The sequence below is a fragment of the Pipistrellus kuhlii genome, unplaced genomic scaffold (assembly GCF_014108245.1).
Source record: "Pipistrellus kuhlii isolate mPipKuh1 unplaced genomic scaffold, mPipKuh1.p scaffold_m20_p_16, whole genome shotgun sequence".
In the NCBI taxonomy this organism is placed as follows: Eukaryota; Metazoa; Chordata; class Mammalia; order Chiroptera; family Vespertilionidae; genus Pipistrellus; species Pipistrellus kuhlii.
Genome location: NW_023425471.1, coordinates 30,910,172 through 30,930,795, shown reverse-complemented (window position 1 = coordinate 30,930,795; position 20,624 = coordinate 30,910,172). Strand labels below are relative to the sequence as shown.

The following is a 20,624-nucleotide window of genomic DNA, read 5'->3' as shown; positions in this document are numbered from 1 at the left end:
AGCAATTAACTCTGTAATGCTAATGATCATGACATTGTGAGATGCAGGCTTGAGGGAGCTAGCGTAAAGAGCACTGAAGTTTGACCTAGGCTCTCAGGATTGTAATAGCTCAGGGGAGGGGTACTATTCTCTCCCACTCAATTTCTGTGGTCTGCTCTAAGGTCTAGAAGTCAGCTTCTCAGTGAGAGTAAGGGCAGTGTTGGCAAGAGGAAGTATAAAAGAATGGTTTTCAGCCTGGCTGGTGTTGTTCAGTGGTTGAGCATTGACCCATGAATCAATAGGCCACTGATTCCATTCCCTGTCAGGGCACATGCCCGGGTTGTGGGCTTGATCCCTGATGAGGGGGCATGCAGGAGGCAGCCGATCAATGTTTCTTTCTCATCAATGTTTCTTTCTCTTTACCCCTCCCCTTCTTCCATCTAAAATCAATAAAGACATATTTTTAAAATATTTTTATTGATTTCAGAGAAGAAGGAAGAGGGAGAGATAGAAACATCAATGACGAGAGAGAATCATTGATTGGTTGCCTCCTGATACCCCCCCCCCTGGGGATCGAGCCTGTAACCCCAGCATATGCCCCTGATTGGAATTGAACCTGGGACCCCACAGTCTGCAGGCTGATGCTCTATCCACTGAGCCAAATCAGCTAGGGAAAGACATATTTTCAAAATAAAAAATTTAAAAAAATAAAATAAATTTTAAAAGAATGGGCTTCAGCACTGCCCTGATCTGATAGGTTGTTTCTGGAGGAAGAATTCATACAAACCTGAGTGAAAATTGCTCCCTCCATTTTTATTCCCACAACCAGGGTCTGAAAAATGTGTGTTTAAGAACATATGGGAGGTAAAATCCTGAAACTAGAAAGGAAATAGGTCCCTTTACCATACTCCTTCGAGCCATCCCCATTCTGTACCAACCTTCAGGTATATGTGAACACACACTCGGTTTTCATCCCAGGCCTTTTAAGTTTTGACTCCTCTCCCTAGAGTAAATTGAGTAGTGCCTCTTGATAAGGAGTGTTTGTGAGAAAGAATGTTTGATATGAACACTTTCAGCCATAGCCCAGAAAATATTCCTGAAATTACTAACCTATTAAAATAATCTCATAAAGGACCTAGGAGGATTTAGAGGCCTGTATCATAATTAAGAATGTAAGCTCTGGAGCCTTAGTGTCTAAGACTGAATCCTGGCTCTGATACTAGCTGTGACCTTGGGCAGTTCACTTCACTGTTCTGTGCCTTTGAATCTTCATCTGCAAAATGTGGGATAATATCAGTACTTACCACATAAGGGTTTTCTGAGGATTGAATGAAATAAATAATGTATAGCACAATGCTAGACATGTAGTAAGTGCTCATTAATATTAGCTATTATTTAATTCTCCTACAGTGCCTCATAATTCTATGACCATAATATTAAAAACATTTATGGAGCAAATAAAATTGACAACAATTAGTATTGATCAGTGATTTTCAACATTTTTTTTTATCTCATGGCACATATAAACTAAAATTACTAAAATTCTGTGGCACAATGATCTAATAAAAAAAATAGATATAATTTTGATTCATTCACAATGGATAGTTATTGTTGTGTTGGCTGTTGTCATTTTTTTATTTGCTAATCTAAGAGAAAAGAGGTCAGTGCCCCTGACTAGACAGGCTTGCATGTTTTAAAAATTATTGCAGCACACTGGTTGAAAATCTTTACTATATTCATTTGCCCACCAAATTTCCAGTATGAGAAAAGCTGCTGTTATAAAAGCCTATCTCCTTTTCCCCACTTCATGGTTCTGCCTTCTTCCAAGACCAATTTTCTGGCCCAATCTCTGCCTCCTCTCCCACTCAGTCAGACTTGCCCCTACACTAGTACCCTGTGTTGCTTTACGATTTCAGAGGTAAAAAGAGAATAGTCTATTAAAGAAGTGTTTGAAAGGGGGCATTTCCCCTGCCCCACCATCATATTCCACAATTCCATCTTCTCTGTATCTAGAAGACTGCTGTAGAACAGAAAGACTACCACCTATAGGAGATACTGAATATTCATTTACATAGTGTATCACTAGAATCTCTTCTCCTTGGGTAAAGGCAGCAGGTTTTTCAGGTCAGAAGTTGCTCCACACCCTACACCCTAAACTTCCTACATTCCCGGGATATTAAGTCACTGAGGCTAGGGAGGATACCTTGGGAAAATATTCCTGGTTCAGTACCAAGACATGCTTTTCCACACTGTGTATCATCTCTCTAGCTCTAATTGGCCTGCTTATCCCATTCCCTCTCTATGTTCCCATAGCACACGCCCTTTAAGTAGTTGATTCCCATAGCTTTTATGGACCTAATTATAGTTCCACAGTACTTCTGCTTTTAATATAGGACATATTAACCACTGGGTAGAAATTCTTGTTAGAATTCCAAAAAGGAAGTATGTTCTTCTGGAGGGCTGATAGATTATTTCTTTCAAATTCACCTTGAATCACATATAAGACAGAGGTGCAAGCTTTTTATGACCATCTAAGTCTCTTCTTCATCATGAAAGATGGACTGAGGGAGTTGGGTTGAAAAAGAAAATATCCACTGCTCCAAAGCAAGTCACTTCAGCTCCCCCCCAAAATTAAGTATTTTCCAATCCTTTTAGCCACCAACGGTGATTGAAGATGTGAAAACCACATTAGATATTCCATAAAATAGGACAATTCTGGCTAACAGCTCTGCTACTTACTTATTAGGTCTAGTAATAATTAATGTCGTTTTCTAATACTTTTTTAAATCGAATTTATTCAACAATATAGTTGCCGCTGTTTTCTACTACTTGTGCCCAACGCTCAGGAAGCATTTTAATCCCTCTGTTGTAAAATTCTTGTGATTTTGATGCAAAAAATTCGGTCAATGCATTTTTGAGGCATTCTTCATTATTAAATTTTTTTCCAAGAAGAAAGTTTTGCAAAGAACGAAACAAATAGTAATCGGAAGGGGCAATATCAGGAGAATATGCAGGTTGAGGGAGAACTTCCCATTCCAACTGGCGCAGTTTTTCAGCAGCAATTCTTGCAGTATGCGGTCATGCGTTATCGTGGTGAAGAATTACGCCCTTCCGATTAATCAGCGCGGGTTCTTTTTCTCTTAAAGCTTGGGCTAACCTTTCCAATTGGGCACTATACACTGCACTTGTAATGGTTTGGTTAGATGGTAAAAGTTCATAATGAAGAATTCCTTTAAAATTCCACCAAACACACAACATCACTTTTTTCGCATGCAAGTCAGGTTTTGGCGTGGGCTGTGGAGCCTCATTTTTGTCCAACCATTGAGGCCGCCTTTTCAAATTAACATACTGCACCCATTCTTCATCTCCGGTAACAATTTGCTCTAAAAGCGGCAAACGGTTTTGATGAGAGAGGAGCGAACTGCAAATTGTGACTCTTTGATTACGGTTGTTGTCGGTCAACTCACAAGGAACCCATTTTCCAAACTTTTGGACTTTGCCAAGTGCACGAAATTGATTGGAAATTGTTTTTTGTGAACAATTTAAAGTTGTCGCAAGCTCTTGTTGGGTAATTTGAGGATTTTGCACCAAAAGAGCTTGAAGAGCTTCTGGATCAAAATTGGACACACGGCCTCGACCACTCTTGTCATCTAACGAAAAATTTCCCTCGTGAAATTTCTCAAACCAACGCTGGCATTTTCTGGCGCTAACTGCATCTTGACCAAGAGCACTACAGATGTTTTTTGCAGCCTCACTTGCTTTTCTTCCTAATTGGAACTCGTAAAGCATGCAGTGCCGAATATGCTCTTCATCCGCCATCTTCTTAGCCCTAGTTTTGCAACAAAAACCAAACCAAACACAAACTTTTTCAAGCAAAACTTGTTAATTACACTTCACACGTTCTGTAGATACCACGTGTTTGAAGGTTATGTCAATACAAGTCAACGCCAAGCAAGATTTTAAACGAATGTTTAAAAACGACATTAATTATTACTAGATCCGATAGAAGAGGGAGCTTCTACAACATGTCCTGACTGAATAAGAGGAAGGGAAATGGTTAAAGATAAATTATTAGCACAATTCCAAGAGTAAAATTGGATGGGAATGAGAAGTCTTAGGTTGGAATTTTCATGGCACCTCACAGCAATTGTGGTACTAGTACATGATACTAGTGAGTTCTCACCTTCCTGGTCTGTGAGGGGCAAGCATTATTTAGATAACTGCTGGGATTCTTGGTTCCAATAGGTAATAGATATAGTAACCTCAATTCCTTCATTATCTTAGAGGTATCCAGGTGACATCCTCATCAAAATATCCAAATGGTTTGAGGTGTAAACATTGAGATACATGAGAAAGGGAGATCTGCATTCACCCATTAGGGGTATGGGAATGATAAACATATGCTCCAAATTAGAAAATAAAATCCCACGTCACATGATTTACTGTGATCTTATTTCCCTCCTCTGCCTTCACTCTATCTTAGAGTGTCAGCCACCATCTCATCCCTAAACAACATGAAGGTGATATCCAAGCTATTCTCTCTTCCTTAAGAAAACAACAAATCAACAAAATACTCGAGACAGTAGAAGACACAATGAAATCTTCATTTCTTACACACATTAGAAACGTTTTTAATTACAGTTCACCTTCTCTGAGGTTCATATCAAGTAGTAAAATGACAGAAGCACCGAAAAGACGAGTTGGAGGGAAACCCTGATAATGAGTACAAAGTGAGAGATTTTACTCAACCACTCTACTTTATGTACAAGCTGCAGGCCCATGCAGGTCCCTGAGAAAAAGTCATTCTGGCATATTCCCTGAAGGATTCCTTCTCTCCACTCCCTCCTCAGAGTGTGCCTACAATAGGCCGCTGAAAAGAGAGGTCCTTGATGAAGGATCATTAGTAAAATCCTAATGGAAAGCTAACTCATTTGGGGGGCAGCTCTTTTAATAGTAGAATTTTTTCTTCTTAATCAGTTTCTCGTTGGGATTAAAGACCCCAGCCACACTTACATGTTCCACATTAGTCAGAATGTTTCCTGAAGGGTAGACATAGTAAACAGTCACATCCTCTGATCAGTCAGGATATATTCTAGTAGGATTCTGGGCTTTCACCTTAGCCACGGGAAAGCTCAGTAATGCACCTCAAGCAAATGAGCAGATCTAGAAGGTCACAGAGAGCCTAAGGTGCATGGAAGTAAGTTATTCCATAGGGAGACGAGACAGTTGACCTGAGTGGAAGGAGTGTAAATGCTATCTCTGACCCTTATGAATAGATGGTGGCTCTCTTGGTGTCCAAACATAGCTGTCAATCTTAAGGAAAAAAAACACCCTATATTACCATATAATCAAGAAAATATTCTGGTGGGTATTCAGCTATGAGCCTCATTCTCTCCTTAAATTTCACAGTTGTTCTTGGCCACCCTAAACCAGTCCCCAAATACCCAGGAGATAGAATTAGACAACACTTTGCCTTGCTTCAGCATCAAATGATGGCTCCAAGTTCTCAACCCTGCTCCGAGGGTGCCGGTGGCAACAGACACAGTGGAGGTAATCCACTATGTTGTGGGTGAACAGTGAGCGCAATGGATGCAAGTACTGAAAGAAAAGGAGCATAAAACCAATGGAAATCAGGTAAGCAATAATGAGCTGCAAGGCAATCAAGGAATGGCAGTAATTCAATAGCACTTTCACTCCAAATAATTTAAAAACCAGGACCATGATCACATTCTCTACCAATCTCACACTATAGTGCAGGCCCATATGTCCCCAGTTCTGACCTTTTTCAACAAGGTCCCTGTCTGCCAACTTCAACTGCAATGCTGACCAGCAAGAGAAGTTGATGCCAGCATAGAGTACGGTAATGGAAATCAGCACCACAAGAGTGCCAACCTGGCTGAAATTTTTTTCAATGTTATTGGGCATCTGGGCACCACTCCTCCAGAATTTAACCCAAGGCTCAAAGAAGATAATCAGGAAGTTGAGCAATAAGAATGGTAGAGCCTTCAATTTCAAAGTGGCTGAGAAGAGCACCAAAATCAAGAGGCGGGAAGTAATTTCCAATGTCCTCCAGATGGTGATGCAGAGAACTTCTAGTGGCCCGAGGCGAATCTTGTATTCATCATACTTGATCTGGATAGCCAACATATTGCAGAGGGTAGCCCCATAGGTGACAGATATCAGGGAAAAGACCATTAGCACAACTGTAAGGAGAAAAAAAAGAAACAAAAAATAGGCATTAAGTCAATGTTGATGAAGCTTATATTCTAACCAGAGGTCCAGAAAGATTATAGGGAGACTTGAAGGCCCCAATTAAGAGCAAACACATGTATGAGCATAGCTATGTAAACAAATAGCAAACCCAGAAAGAAAATGAAAAAAAAAATAAACTAATATATGTATTTTCATAATAAAGATTACATCAGTTTTTATAATCTTTTTCTGTTTCTCTATTTTCTAATGATGAACAAATACTGTAATATTTTGATAAACATACAAAATGAACTTTTAAAAAAGAATGGATCTCAAAACTAGCAACAAGAGGTCACTAACATAAGAGGAGCACGTATAAAGATAAAGGACAGCATCTACCTGATGAAACAGGCTTCTGAGCAAACAATGAGAGAGGCAGAAAGAGCTCTTATCTGAAAAATAATCCAGTCTTAGGAGATTCACAGAGAATGCCTTTGGTTATAGAAATTCCTTCCTTGGTGTGTTTCTGCTTCAAGGAATTAATCTTGTTTGTGAGTACTTCAAGAATGTGTCAAAATGTATACTGGAAATTCCATGAGGGCAGAAGTGACCATGTCTATTTTATTTACTGCTATATCCCCAGAGCTTAACACACTGCCTGAAATATAGTATGTGCTCAATAAATGTTTGTGGAACTAATGAAGAATTCTGAGTTTAGAGAGGCAGCTTAAAATACTTATGTTTAAAAGTCCTTGGTTCAGCTGTGTGAAAGTTTGTGAAAGTCACTGAGTAACTATGTACCTCAGTTCTCCCAATTAACTGAGATACTCTAGAGTTACTTGTATCAATCATTATCAATGGCAATTTGCCATCCCAATGTTTTGGTATACTTTAGGAATTGCCAAACTTCTAGCAGAGTGGTTTAAAATATAAAAATTCCATTTCCTAGCCTATAACATCCATACCACTGAATGTTAGAGTAGAGGAGCCTGAAGGATTGGAATACTTCCTAACCTGCTATACTAAATCTTAACTATAGACAACACCATGGCCACCTTTCTTTTATTCCTTTATAGCAAATAATACTGATAACTAAGAAATATCTAGTTCTCACAAGGAGAATAAGAGGATCTGAGGGGTACTTATCCAAAAACCAAAACTACTTGAGCTTTATGTTCCCATGAAAACACTGCATTCAAGGAACTAGAGCAGTGAGATAATCTGCAAGAAAAGTGACAACATCCCCATGGACATCCTAAAGGATTTGTTTTCTACATCTTTTTCAGCTCTAAGTAGAGTGTTGGAATCTCAAAGACTGGAATGAGAGACTTTCTTAAAGGCTCTATTCTTAGCTTTATTATTTTTATTTTTTCAACTTTTATTAAGATATAATTGATACATAGCATTGTATTAGTTTAAGGTGTGCAACATAATTATGTGATATAGTCAGCTTTCTAAACCAGTCTCACTCCCATCCTTGAGACTGAATGCTCAAGAGTTGGGAAAGTCAGAGTGTGCATATACCTATCCAAGTGTGGTGATGCTTTGCCTTTCATTAGAATTCACTTACTCATAGTAGTGTAATAAAAGAATGAAAGGCTGATGCTTCCAAATAAATGTAAAAATAGCTTCAATCTTCCTTCTTACAAATAGACTCATGCAGAAAGAGCTCATAATACTGTGAAAGAATTTGATCACCTATGCTAATCCAAATGCCTCCAAGAGAAAAGGGGATTAGAAACGGGGTAGCAAAAAGAAGAGGAAAACTAAACCAAAAAGTTGTTTACAAAACTTTAAAAGACATTGTATTGTCAGAAAGTTTTTTTAAAAAGCTTCCTTTATAACCTTTGAAAAAATAGTAATATGTTAGAAACACAGGATCTAGCCAAAACCGGTTTGGCTCAGTGGATAGAGTGTCTGCAGACTGAAAGGTCCAGGGTTCGATTCTGGTCAAGGGCATGTACCTTGGTTGCAGGCGCATCACCAGTGGGGGGCATGCGGGAGGCAGCTGATCAATATCTCTCTCTCATAGATGTTTCTAACTCTCTATTCCTCTCCCTTCCTCTCTGTAAAAAATCAATAATATATATATATATATATATATTTTTTTTTTTTTTTAAAAAGAAACACAGGATCTAAAGGCAGACATCCTGAATTCCAATCCAGTCTTTGCTACTTTTTACTTATGGAACCTTGGGGAATTTGCTTAACCTCTCAGTGCTTCTATTTCCTCATTTATACGATGGGTATAATAACAATAATTATCTCATAGGATTGTTGTGAGGATTAAATGAAATAATTACATGTAAAGGGCTTAGACAAATGCCTGGAACATAGTAAATGCTATCTGATAGCTACTACTATCATTATCATCATCATCCCCTATTTCCAAAAGTGTAGTAGGTGCATTTACTTTGGCACTACCAGGACACTTTGGAAATCAAGCAATTTTAAAACTGATAAAACACCTAGAAATAAGCCTTATAAAATTTGAATGACCTATAACAAGAATAGTTTTCTTGTTATAGGATTACAGCATAGATTGTAGTGAGATTTCATGGAGGTATACTTGTCTCCAAACTTATCAAGTTGTACATATTAAATAGATACAGGTTTTAATTTATTAGTTGTACCTCAAGCAGTGATTTAAAAATACTTAATTAAATGAAGAAATATATCTTCTAATATGAAATTGATTGATCCTATAAAAATATAAATTCCTTCCAAAATAGTCTAAATAATTTAATGTAATCGCAATAACAGTCAATGAACTGTTATTTCATTTACCATTGTTATTGTTTGCTTTGTTTTGTTTTTTGGTGGGGGAGTTGACAAATTGATGATGGAAAATCATCTATTTGGAAGATCAGGATAAATTGCTCTATCAGATATGAGTTGTGAAAGGCCTTTGTAAAAAAAGCCACAATATCTAAAAGCAATAAAAAAATTTAAATACATAAACATTTAACCTTTCGGAATTCCAAAAGATACAAGTATAGTGTTGATCTTACACTTGTGTTGCGCATATGTGCTGCATGTTACATGTATGACCTGTATAGTGCACATTTAAAATATGTGTATATACACAAAAGACATACACATGTATACACATATACTTGTCCACAGCAGATAAAAGATTAATAGCCAGAATATATAAATAATATACAATAAATAGCTCTTATCTATATATATAAAAGGCTAATATGTAAAGTGTCCCCTTGGAGTTTGACCAGGAGTTCGATCACTTGCTATGATGTGTGCTGACCACCAGGGGGCTGCACAGAATGAAGGATGGCCCCAACTGGTGGCTGGAAGGAAGGCTCTGGCCAGCAGCCAGAAGACCCCAATCGACCTTGAGTGCCAGCCAGGTCTAGGGACCCTACCGGTGCACAAATTTTGTGCACCAGGCCTCTAGTAAATTAATAAAAAGACAAACCACTAGAAAGAGTGGCTAAAATATGTAAACAAGCAATTTAAAGAACATAATGACCAAACATGAAAAGATGTAGAGCTTCATTCATAATAAATAATGCAAATTATGCCTTAAAATAAGTTAAATTTTATAATTATACAAGTAAATAATATTTAGCTTAAGATATAAAGAAACAGGCACATTCATATATTATTGGTGAGAATATAAATGCATCCAATCTTTTTTAGGGGGTGGTATTTGGCAATATGATAAAATTCTAAACACAAATATCCTTTTCCCAGAAATTCTACTGCTCAGGATTTATCAAACAAAGTCTCATTCCAGTACATAGATGTTCATTGGAACATAGTTTATAATTAGAAAAATATTTTGCATGAATAATTAGAAACAAACTTCAATCCTACCAAAAGAAGACTGGGGAAATAAGAAAGAATGGTCCAATTCATATAAGGAAAATATATATTATATATTTAACATTTTTATTATTATATGTGTATGTATAAATAACTGAAAAGAAAAACATACTGGCTCAATTTTTAAAAAGATGCTGCTTAACAGAATATTTAATACAGTTCTTTTTTGGCAAAAACATACATACATGTATATGTTGTATGTATGTTTATATTTACACTAGAGGCCTGATGCATGAAATTTGTATAATATACAATAAATAGCTCTTATCTATATATATAAAAGGCTAATATGTAAAGTGTCCCCTTCCTTTCCCCAGCTGCCAGCACTGACTTCCCTCTGGCATCTGGGACCCAGGATTCCCTCACAGCCTCTGCTTTATCTGGGAGGTCGTCCAGAAAGACATCCAGTCTAATTAGCATCTTATGCTTTTATTTTTATAGATAGTAAAATTAAGTCTGGAAGGATATATACTGAATGATTAACAGATTACCTTTTGGAAGTGAGATTACATCTCTTTTATATATATTCTGTATGGTTTTGAGTCTTTACCTTATCATATTTTTATAATTAAAAACTAAGGATAAAAATAATATTACCTTTAAAAATCCTACCTAATAAAATAATAATATGCAATTACCCATCACTCCACTCCACAGACCATGCCCACAAGATAATCAGAGTGTGTATGCAAATTAACCCCAACCATGATGGCTGTGGCCACAGAGGCTTGGTTTCTCTGGCAACGAAAGAAGCCAAGCTTTCTGCCTGCCCTAGCAGGCCTAAGCCTCCACTCCAAGCTACAAAGTTTCAATTATAGAAAGTAAACAAATCCAAACAGAAACAGCTGCCACTGTGGAGTAAGCAGGAGGCTTGGCTCTGCTCCAGGCCACAAAATTTCAATTATAGAAAGTAAATATTAGGTCTAGTAATAATTAATGTCGTTTTCTAATACCTTTTTTAAATCGAATTTATTTAAACAATACAACAAAATTTAATCAACAATATAGTTGCCGTTGTTTTCTACTACTTGTACCCAATGCTCGGGAAGCATTTTAATCCCTTTGTTGTAAAATTCTTGTGATTTTGATGCAAAAAATTCGGTCAATGCATTTTTGAGGCATTCTTCATTATTAAATTTTTTTCCAAGAAGAAAGTTTTGCAAAGAACGAAACAAATGGTAATCGGAAGGGGCAATATCAGGAGAATATGCAGGTTGAGGGAGAACTTCCCATTCCAACTGGCGCAGTTTTTCAGCAGCGATTCTTGCAGTATGCGGTCGTGCGTTATCGTGGTGAAGAATTACGCCCTTCCGATTAATCAGCGCGGGTTCTTTTTCTCTTAAAGCTTGGGCTAACCTTTCCAATTGGGCACTATACACTGCACTTGTAATGGTTTGGTTAGATGGTAAAAGTTCATAATGAAGAATTCCTTTAAAATTCCACCAAACACACAACATCACTTTTTTCGCATGCAAGTCAGGTTTTGGCGTGGGCTGCGGAGCCTCATTTTTGTCCAACCATTGAGGCCGCCTTTTCAAATTAACATACTGCACCCATTCTTCATCTCCGGTAACAATTTGCTCTAAAAACGGCAAACAGTTTTGACGAGAGAGGAGCGAACTGCAAATTGTGACTCTTTGATTACGGTTGTTGTCGGTCAACTCACAAGGAACCCATTTTCCAAACTTTTGGACTTTGCCAAGTGCACGAAATTGATTGGAAATTGTTTTTTGTGAACAATTTAAAGTTGTCGCAAGCTCTTGTTGGGTAATTTGAGGATTTTGCACCAAAAGAGCTTGAAGAGCTTCTGGATCAAAATTGGACACACGACCTCGACCACTCTTGTCATCTAACGAAAAATTTCCCTCGCGAAATTTCTCAAACCAACACTGGCATTTTCTGGTGCTAACTGCATCTTGACCAAGAGCACTACAGATGTTTTTTGCAGCCTCACTTGCTTTTCTTCCTAATTGGAACTCGTAAAGCATGCAGTGCCGAATATGCTCTTCATCCGCCATCTTCTTAGCCCTAGTTTTGCAACAAAAACCAAACCAAACACAAACTTTTTCAAGCAAAACTTGTTAATTGCACTTCACACGTTCTGTAGATACCACGTGTTTGAAGGTTATGTCAATACAAGTCAACGCCAAGCAAGATTTTAAACGAATGTTTAAAAACGACATTAATTATTACTAGACCCGATATATCCCAGATACCAGGGCCTCCACTTGGGTCACTGGGGGGCATGGCCAGCCTGCAAACCACCACAGGCTCCTCACTCAGGCTGCCCCATGCCCCAAGGGAACCCCACCCTGATCCAGGACACCCTTCAGGGCAAACCAGCTGGCCCCCACTTGTGAACCAGGCCTCTATCCTATCTAATAAAAGAGTAATATGCAAATTGACCAGCACTCCAACACACAATATGGCTGCCCCCAAGTGGTCAAATATCCTGCCCCTATGTGGACCCAAGATGGCCACCATAAGATGGTCAGCAGGGGAGGGCAGTTGGGAGGGACCAGGCCTGCAACGGAGGGCAGTTGAGAGAGACCGAGCTGCAAGGAAGGGCAGTTGAAGGCAATCAACCCTCCAGGGGAGGGCAGTTAGGGATGACCAGGCCAGCAGAGGAGGGAAGTTGGGGGCAAACAGGTTGGCAGGGGAGCAGTTAGACATCAATCAGGCTGGCAGCAGAGTAGTTAGGGGATGATCAGGCTGGCAGGCACAAGCGGTTAGAGGCAATCAGGAAGGCAGGCAGGTGAGCAGTTGGGAGCCAGTAGTCCTGGATTGTGAGAGAGAGTCCTAGATTGGAGAGGGTGCAGGTTGGGCTGAGGGACAATGCCCTCCCCCCAAAAAACCACCACCCCCATGCACGAATTTTGTGCACCAGGCCTCTAGTTTTAAAATAAGAACCCAAAATAAAAAATAAAAACAAGATCATGATAACAATTTCAAATTATATAAAAAGGTATAAAGTAAAAAGTAAAAGTTGGCTGACTCATTTCCACTCCCCAGAGGTAAATTGTTTCTTGCATATCTTTCATAAATTTTTCTTTGCATATACAATTACTTGTAGGTCAATTGATTTGTGTGTGTATTACTTCTGTAACATATACATATTTTGATTAGATGATTTTATCATTATCATTTCTTTAAGCATTATCATTTCTTTCTCCTCCCACTATTGTCCATTCTAGATATCTGAAAAGCTTCAAGACCAATCAAACTTCATGAACAATTCTTAATGGAGAAAAATACAAAAGAGGGAAATTTTTCTCCTTACACTTAGTCGAGACATGGAGCTTTGCAAAGTAGTGTCAGCACCTAATAATAAGAAAATGATCCAAAATTGTACCAACAGCTATAGCAGCTCCAGCCCAAGCAGATGAAGCTAATCTAAGGCTATTAAAAGTCATAAACCATACTTTATCTCAACTTTGAAAACACTGATTCACATTTCATCCTCTGCCAAAGTTTTTATTTATCTTAGGATCTCTTTTACAAATGGGGAATTAAGACAGGGATCTCTTTGGTAACTTTCTCCAAAGATCACAGAGAAGGTCAGAAATGGGATCAGGTGTGACTCTCAGCAGTATTCACTTCACACCCCATTTCTTTCTCCCCACTGGAGTTGGGAGAAGTAATTAAATCAATGGCTTCCAAATATGGCTGATCAGACTCAACTAGCTACATTAAAAATACAGATTCCTATCTTCCCCACACTCAGATTGAATCAGGACTGAGTAGAAAATGTAATTGTAAAAAGGAACTTCATGATCAGTAACATTAGGGTACCTCTTATTTAAATATGGTCATTCCTAAAGAAACCAATCAACCAAACAAAAACTCCTCAGTATAATTTAAACACTATAGGCTAGAGAAAATGTCCTACTGACTACTGGGATTACTAGCTTCTTCTGAGAGCATTTATTACTAGTCTAAAGAGGGCTTGTCTATGGCATTTTTAGTCTAAATAGCTTACATCAGTCTAAGAAATGTGGTAGGCCTGAGATGTCTGGATTTCCATGTTCTTTGACTATCTACCAGTGCTATCCAGAACTTTATACAATGATGGAAATGTTCTGTATCATATGTGCTGTACAATAAGTGACCACTAGCTACACATAGTTATTGAACAATTGACATATAGCTAGTACGTCTGAAAAAGTAATTTTTTATGTAATAAATATAATAGCCACAGGAAGCTGTTGGCCAGTGTATTAGACAGCGCAGCTCTAAATTTCTAAGACCCTTGATTTAAGTGGAGCCCTCCCCAATCCTGACTCTACTCACCTCTACCCAGGGGGACCTCTGCAGAGATCAGGGTCACATAGAGCTGATAGGTCAGCTGGGGCACTGAACCCAGGAAGGCTTGGATCTGTGACATACGCTTGTAGGCATTGCGGTGCATAGCCAGGGTCCGGATGGAGTGGCCCACCTCCCATTCTATCAGCACCTCCTCGCCATTTATTAGCATCTTCTTTCGGGTGAGGCTGACATAGGGCTCCTCCTGCCCCTCTTTCTTCCACAGTGTGAGGTACTTAATCATGGCCTCCAAACATCTGCAGAGGTAAAGCATCATGGAACTTAACTAAAGCTGTCCTGGAAAGGGAGGTTTTAGTGGGGGATGAGGGGTAACTCAGAGAAGTAGTGCTACTTTTTGCCATTCCTTCTGTCCCATTCTACACATTTCTTGTGAGTTAAAGAGTTGGTGGTGCTTTCTGCAAGTTATTTGAATCTAAATCCTTTCTTTTCTTTTTCAGTCAGCTACCCTTCAACCTCAGAACACCATTTCAGAAGTGTCTCTTTGAGGAATTAAGAAATTATTTTGCCTCCTTAAGAATAAACTTACAGGCAGGAAAGTGTCTTAAACATTAAGATAAGAGGTCTTGGTTGTCATAATACCTCAAGTTCCTGAGGTCAAGTGTTTCTTATTCAAAGCATTCAGCCCCATAATTGGGGCTTTTGAGTTCTGCTTTTTCAAGACAAAACTCACAACTATGAGTGTCTCAGCCAAACACATTTTTACTGGGAATCAAGAGAAAACCTCTCACATACATGGGAAAACCATTTAGCAACAAAGGGACTTAAAAGACTGACAACTCAGAACCTAATGTACTATATACCTAGGGCATCTCAAAAGATTTCTCTAAAGGTTGCTTTTGAGGCCTATGGGCCTGTTTGGGAACAGCAGCCTTTTAAATTCCATTATGTCTTTACAAAGAGGAAAACATACTAATGAGAGCCTACTGCCCTTGAAAATAAGACCACATTTCTTACTGTACCCCTTCCATCTCCTCCATATTAAGAAGAAGTCATTCGCAGTTCTGATGTAATGGATTGAAGACAAGCAACTAGATCATCTTGTTTTTAAACACCTGAATTACCACTTCCTCTTATTCACCCTGAAATGAATGGAAACTGTGGACTATATAATAATAAGTAAGAACAGTTGTGAAAATTAAGCCATCTTTTCTGATAGGCTGAGGGTGGGAGGGGGGTATATTTATCTTGCCCCCCCCCTTATCACATAGTGGGTAATTGATAAATGGGTATTTGCTGAATAAGTGAAAGAGTGAGAAAAAAGTAAAGAAAACAAGGTGAGAAATAATGAGAGGAGAGTATAATAATAATAGCAGCATAATTTAATTTTAAAAAATAGACCACAGACAGAGATGTATACAGTATGCTCCCTAGGCCTTTGGCTCCCAAGAGGAACATGTGCTGCCATTCTCCACAGGATCCCTTTGAGATTGGTGCTTGTATGACAGCCTGAAGCATGTAGTTTGAAACACACACTTTCTAGGGACAAACTCTAAAACCCAGGAGAGAAAAAAGAGAGAACAGAGAAGAAAAAAGCAACATTCTCTTCCTATTCAGGGAAAATTCTAAGAGCATTTCTAACAAAAGATTTTAGATTTTAACCCAAGTCTATGAATGCTATTGCTGAATAAAATTTTGAGGGTGGCACTTGCATTAAGCATTCTCTTTTATGCTTCTAATCTTAAGGATATTTACTAGTTCTGGTTTAAGTAAGGGTGTTTGCCTTCATTATAAGCTTCAGTAAATTAGAGTACATTTTCATTTCCAGAAGTTATCTTTGCATTTATATAAGGGAACCCAGCCCTGGCCAGTGTGGCTCAGTTGGATGAGCACTGTCCCATGCACCGAGAGGTCAAAAATTTGATTCCCAGACAGGGCACGTGCCTGGGTTTCAGGCTTGATGGCCAGTAGGGGTTGTGGAGGAGGCAGCCAATCAATGTTTCTATCTCACATTCTCTCACCTCTCTCTCTCACCTCTCTCTCTCTCTCTCTCTCTCTCTCTCTCTCTCTCCTCTCTCTCCCTCCCCCCTCCCTCCCTTCCCCTCTTTCTAAAATCAATAAAAATATTTTTAAAAGGAGCTAGGTCCTCCAAATACCTTCATTTGCCTAATAGCACTAATCAAGTTCCTATCTACCTAAAAAGTTATTTGTTTTGAAAATAAGCATATCGAGGATATAATTTATGAGCTTTTAATTTTTTTCCATGCTGTAGGGCTAACTGACTGATATTGTAAATGCTTTCCAATTATTTCTGGTAGAAGCTAAATGACAAAAATATAGTATTCAAAACTCCATACGGTGGTGTCCAAATCAAGGCTGGCTTGGGAGACTACAAAGCAAAAAGGGGAAGTCAGAACTGGGGCTGGTATGAACTTACTGACATTTGCATCTTGAGAGTACTTGATCTATTAACTCAACATCTTGCGTTTGAAAAGGGAGAGAAGAATGGATTCCATGCTCCTCTAGAGACATCTCCAAATTTCTTGCTTCTAAGTTGATGAGGTCTTCCTTTTACAGCTTAACTTCAAAGATTCAAAACTGAAAAGGACCTTTTTAGATTACCTAGTCCAGTGGCCAGCAAATTCATTAGTCAACAGAGCCAAATATCATCAACAGTACAATGATTGAAATTTCTTTTGAGAACCAATTTTTTTTAACTTAAGCTATATAGGTAGGTACATTGTTATTAACTTAATTATGGTACGTGGTATTTTGTGGAAGAGCCACACTCAAGGGGTCAAAGAAGCGCATGTGGCTTGAGAGCCGTGGTTTGCAGACCACCGACCTAGTCCAAAGATTAGATATAGGCCAGCTAAGTCACATATGTTCACTAGCTGTAATTTGTTTGGCATATATCATGTTTTTATTTTATTAGTCATGTGCCAAATTTTAAAATCATAGTATTTCATCTCAAAATTTATTCTGGGAGCTTCTCCTGAAAAGTTGGGGGATTTGGCGATATTGGGTCTGAATTTCAACAAGGAAACAATGGGCAGGAGCTCTAGAGTCTGCTTCAAAGGAGGCAGATCATGTGGACTCCAGATTGCCACAGTCATCACTACTCTCCATAATTTAACATGGAACTGTCTTTTCATTTATCATTACACATGAAGCTACTGTTTTACTCATACATGGTCCATTTTATTAATTTATGATGCCTGCCTGACCTCTGTAAACAAACATTTGAGACCCATGATCTAACCCATACAACTCATTTATTTTACAGATGAAGAAACTGTGGGCCAAGGCATCTTCAAAGATTTTATCAAGGCCATGCAACTAGTCAGTGATACAGTTTGGGCTAAATAACAGGTCTCCTGAATTCCAGGCCATTGTTTCTGTTTTTATCTCATATTTGTTCTGATGGAACCTAACCAATCCCTCCCTGTTTAAACATATATTTTTAAAATTTTAAAGTGGAAGTTCCATACTTAATCAGTTTGGGACTGTGTTTAATTCCACAAGGATAAGATATCTTCCTATTAAAATTACAACATCAGCACTCTGACCTATATTCCTCAGCTGACTGTGAGTTTCTGCCTCTCTTGCAATCAAGACAAACTTGGTCCATTCCTTTCTCCTGACTTCATAAGTTTTACAACATCTCCCTATCTGGATAATCCAATAGCGTCCAGATGAGACTGCTGACGTAGATGCCTATCTCCCTGGAATACGGCACATTCTTGTATCTTCAAGGCAATCAAATAGTAATGCTTGATGCTACTACATTGTGCTACAGCATCAAGATGGACAAATGGACCATCTTTCTTTGCCCATTTCTAACCATGTACATTTACTTCAAAAAGATACAAAGAGATAAACAGGTATTGTATGAACTGGCAGAGAAAAATGAATTACAGATGACCACAGATGGCTTAAAATATCCAGCCCAAGAAATTCAAGATAAAGAAACTGAATTTGAGATGAGATGTAGAGATTAGGAACTTTCATTCAATTTATAGAGCATCTAAAAGGCAGATTCAAAATAACACACTCTTCAGTGAAATATGGCCTATGTGCACAAGGTGACCACATCAGTTGGTCCCTACCAATTTTCCCAATCCAAATCCAGATAGCAAATTTTGTCTAATCTAGGTGTATCAATGGTACCATACATAATTTTGGAACACAGGTACATGCCACATGTTCATCTTGGTGGCATTTAAGACTTCAGATAATATTTTTTCGATAGTAGGCAGGGAAGCCAAGAGTGGGAGGAAATGAGAGAATCAGTTGGAGGCACAGTATCAGTCTCGTAAACATTAACTTCATCTTTCTCTGCACAAATTTGGGGTAGTGGTGGTGGTATGGGGGAAGAGGGGAGATGGGAAGAGATTAAAAGGTTACTCACCTGATAACAGGCCCCAAAAGTATTAGATGCATAAACAATGACAGTGGCTTGTCTTTGGCCAGATCTCTGTGGACAAAAATGAGTGTCAACTGGACCATAATGGATGAAAACATAAAGAAGGAAAGGGTGTATGCCATCCAGTAGGTTTCACTATTCTTTCGATAGATTCTAACCATGTACAAGGCAGATGCAGCCTCCCCACAGTACAGAAAGGTGGAGAAAAGGATGCCAAATGGAAAGGTAAATCGGGGGTTGGCCCCACGGATGACATCTTCTTCCAGAGATGAAATTGGATCCACATTTGGCTCCTCAGGCATTTCATAAACTCGGTCCATTGTCAAGGTGCTGAGCGTTTTGGTCTGGTCTTCAAAGAGAACCCTTCCCAAACCTCCTAAGAGAACCCTGAAGCCACTGCAGTCCAGGTGTTGGCGAGAAGAGCTGTCAAGTCCAATTCCAGAACGGAGATCTAATAGAGCAGGAGACCCCTCTCTTCTAGTCTCAAATTAGACTTGAGGTCTAGGATGGAGAGCCAGAAGTACCACTTTGAACTTGATTCTCGATTGGCTCAGGATTCCAATTGTCAACATATGAGCTCCGAAACTTGGACAAGGCAAAAGCAGGCATTTTTGTGCCCAATTCAAAATCCAGTTCCAGGCAGTTGAAGGGCCATGAGGACAGCTGTTTCCGTGTGGGCTCCTCCTTTCTCAGTCACACCCCCCCTCACACCCTCACATCCCCGCCTCAGGCAGGAGGATAGCCGCTCTGTTGAGTACTAACACTCAGCAGCTCCTCTCAAGGAGTCCTGCCCAATGTGCCCTCTCAAACCAGCCAAAAACTGAGCCAGGGTAGAAGAGGGGACATAGCCTGAGTGGCTCTTAGCTTGCCTTCTCGCCGAGTTCTCTCTGAACCCACGCTTAGTCGAAGGTTCTCTCAGGATGGCTTCTTAGAATCCTCAAGCTCCGCCCCTAAGGCAGGGGGTGGGGGCTGGGCCGGAGCGAGGCCACAACCCTGTCACTGAGCGCCGTCTTCGGGAAGAGAAGCTGAGCGCGCACGCGTACAGGATTAAGAGAAAGCTGGAGGGGCTTCTTTCCCACGAAAAAAGTTTGCGTGAAGCACGACGAGTGCCGGGCAGATGTCGCCAAACTTGAGTGCCATCCGCTGCCGGATGCTGCAGGGGTCCTAGTTCAGCAGTGAGAGGACGGGTGGCTTCTGGAACTAAGGCACTGATGACTAGGGCTGGCTAAAAGGGAGGAAAACTGGGGCCAAACAAAGCCGGCTTGAGAGTTCCAGGGCGGGATGTGGAGAGGCACGACAAAAAGGGGCTTGGATCAATCTTCAGAAGCACTTCTCGCCAGGACTCCGGACCCCAAAGGGAGCCACAGCTACTGTCTTCCCAGAAGCAGCAGACTTCTGTCGCTGTAGAAGCCTGCTTCTACTCCGCCCTCCCTAACTAGCTTGCTCCCACACTCGCTCAACCCACGCTTGGGCAGGTGTGTCTCTCTGGGTTTCAGGGTTGGACCTCCCTAGGTCCTATTGCCCTCCAGATAATGCCACTGTGTGGTTGAGGGAAGACCTGGGAGGCAATTGGGCCATAGTTGTTTCTTTTCAAGGCAAGATTCTATGCAGCAGAGGGAAGATAGAAAATGATAGGGAGAGGTCAAGACTCCATGTTAGCCCACAGACACTGAAAGCTCATATTATATGCCTTGATTTCTCCACTTGCAAAATGAGGCCACTATAGGAACTTTAGAATGAATTTACAGGTTTGGGGCTGGAATGTTCTGAAGAGGTGCCAAAAACTAAATAAACTGGAGAGGAGCCAAGAGAGCTGTTAATAAAAACTAAGAGGGGTGTCTTAAAAAACAGCCTGGATTCTTAAGAGCAATACTTCCCCACCTCACTGAGCTTTTGTTTTCATGCCTTCCTTTGCATAATT

General features: G+C 39.6%; 1 protein-coding gene across 2 annotated transcripts; it reads right to left on the bottom strand.

The window, feature by feature from the left end:
• Positions 1–4,562: 4,562 nt before the first annotated feature.
• Positions 4,563–20,397, bottom strand: XKRX (XK related X-linked). 2 transcript variants are annotated; one of them, XM_045582428.1, is made up of 5 exons: positions 19,462–20,397; positions 18,689–19,384; positions 14,308–14,576; positions 5,760–6,182; positions 4,563–5,577 (listed from the first exon to the last, which is right to left on the bottom strand). In XM_045582428.1, exons 2-5 carry the CDS (start codon positions 19,021–19,023, stop codon positions 5,486–5,488), a joined length of 1,119 nt encoding a protein of 372 aa, XP_045438384.1. In that variant the 5' UTR covers positions 19,024–19,384; positions 19,462–20,397; the 3' UTR covers positions 4,563–5,485. The 2 variants fall into 2 exon arrangements, with proteins under 2 accessions (XP_045438384.1, XP_036295902.1); XM_036440009.2 differs by having other exon boundaries at positions 4,563–6,182; positions 19,462–20,382.
• Positions 20,398–20,624: the final 227 nt, after the last annotated feature.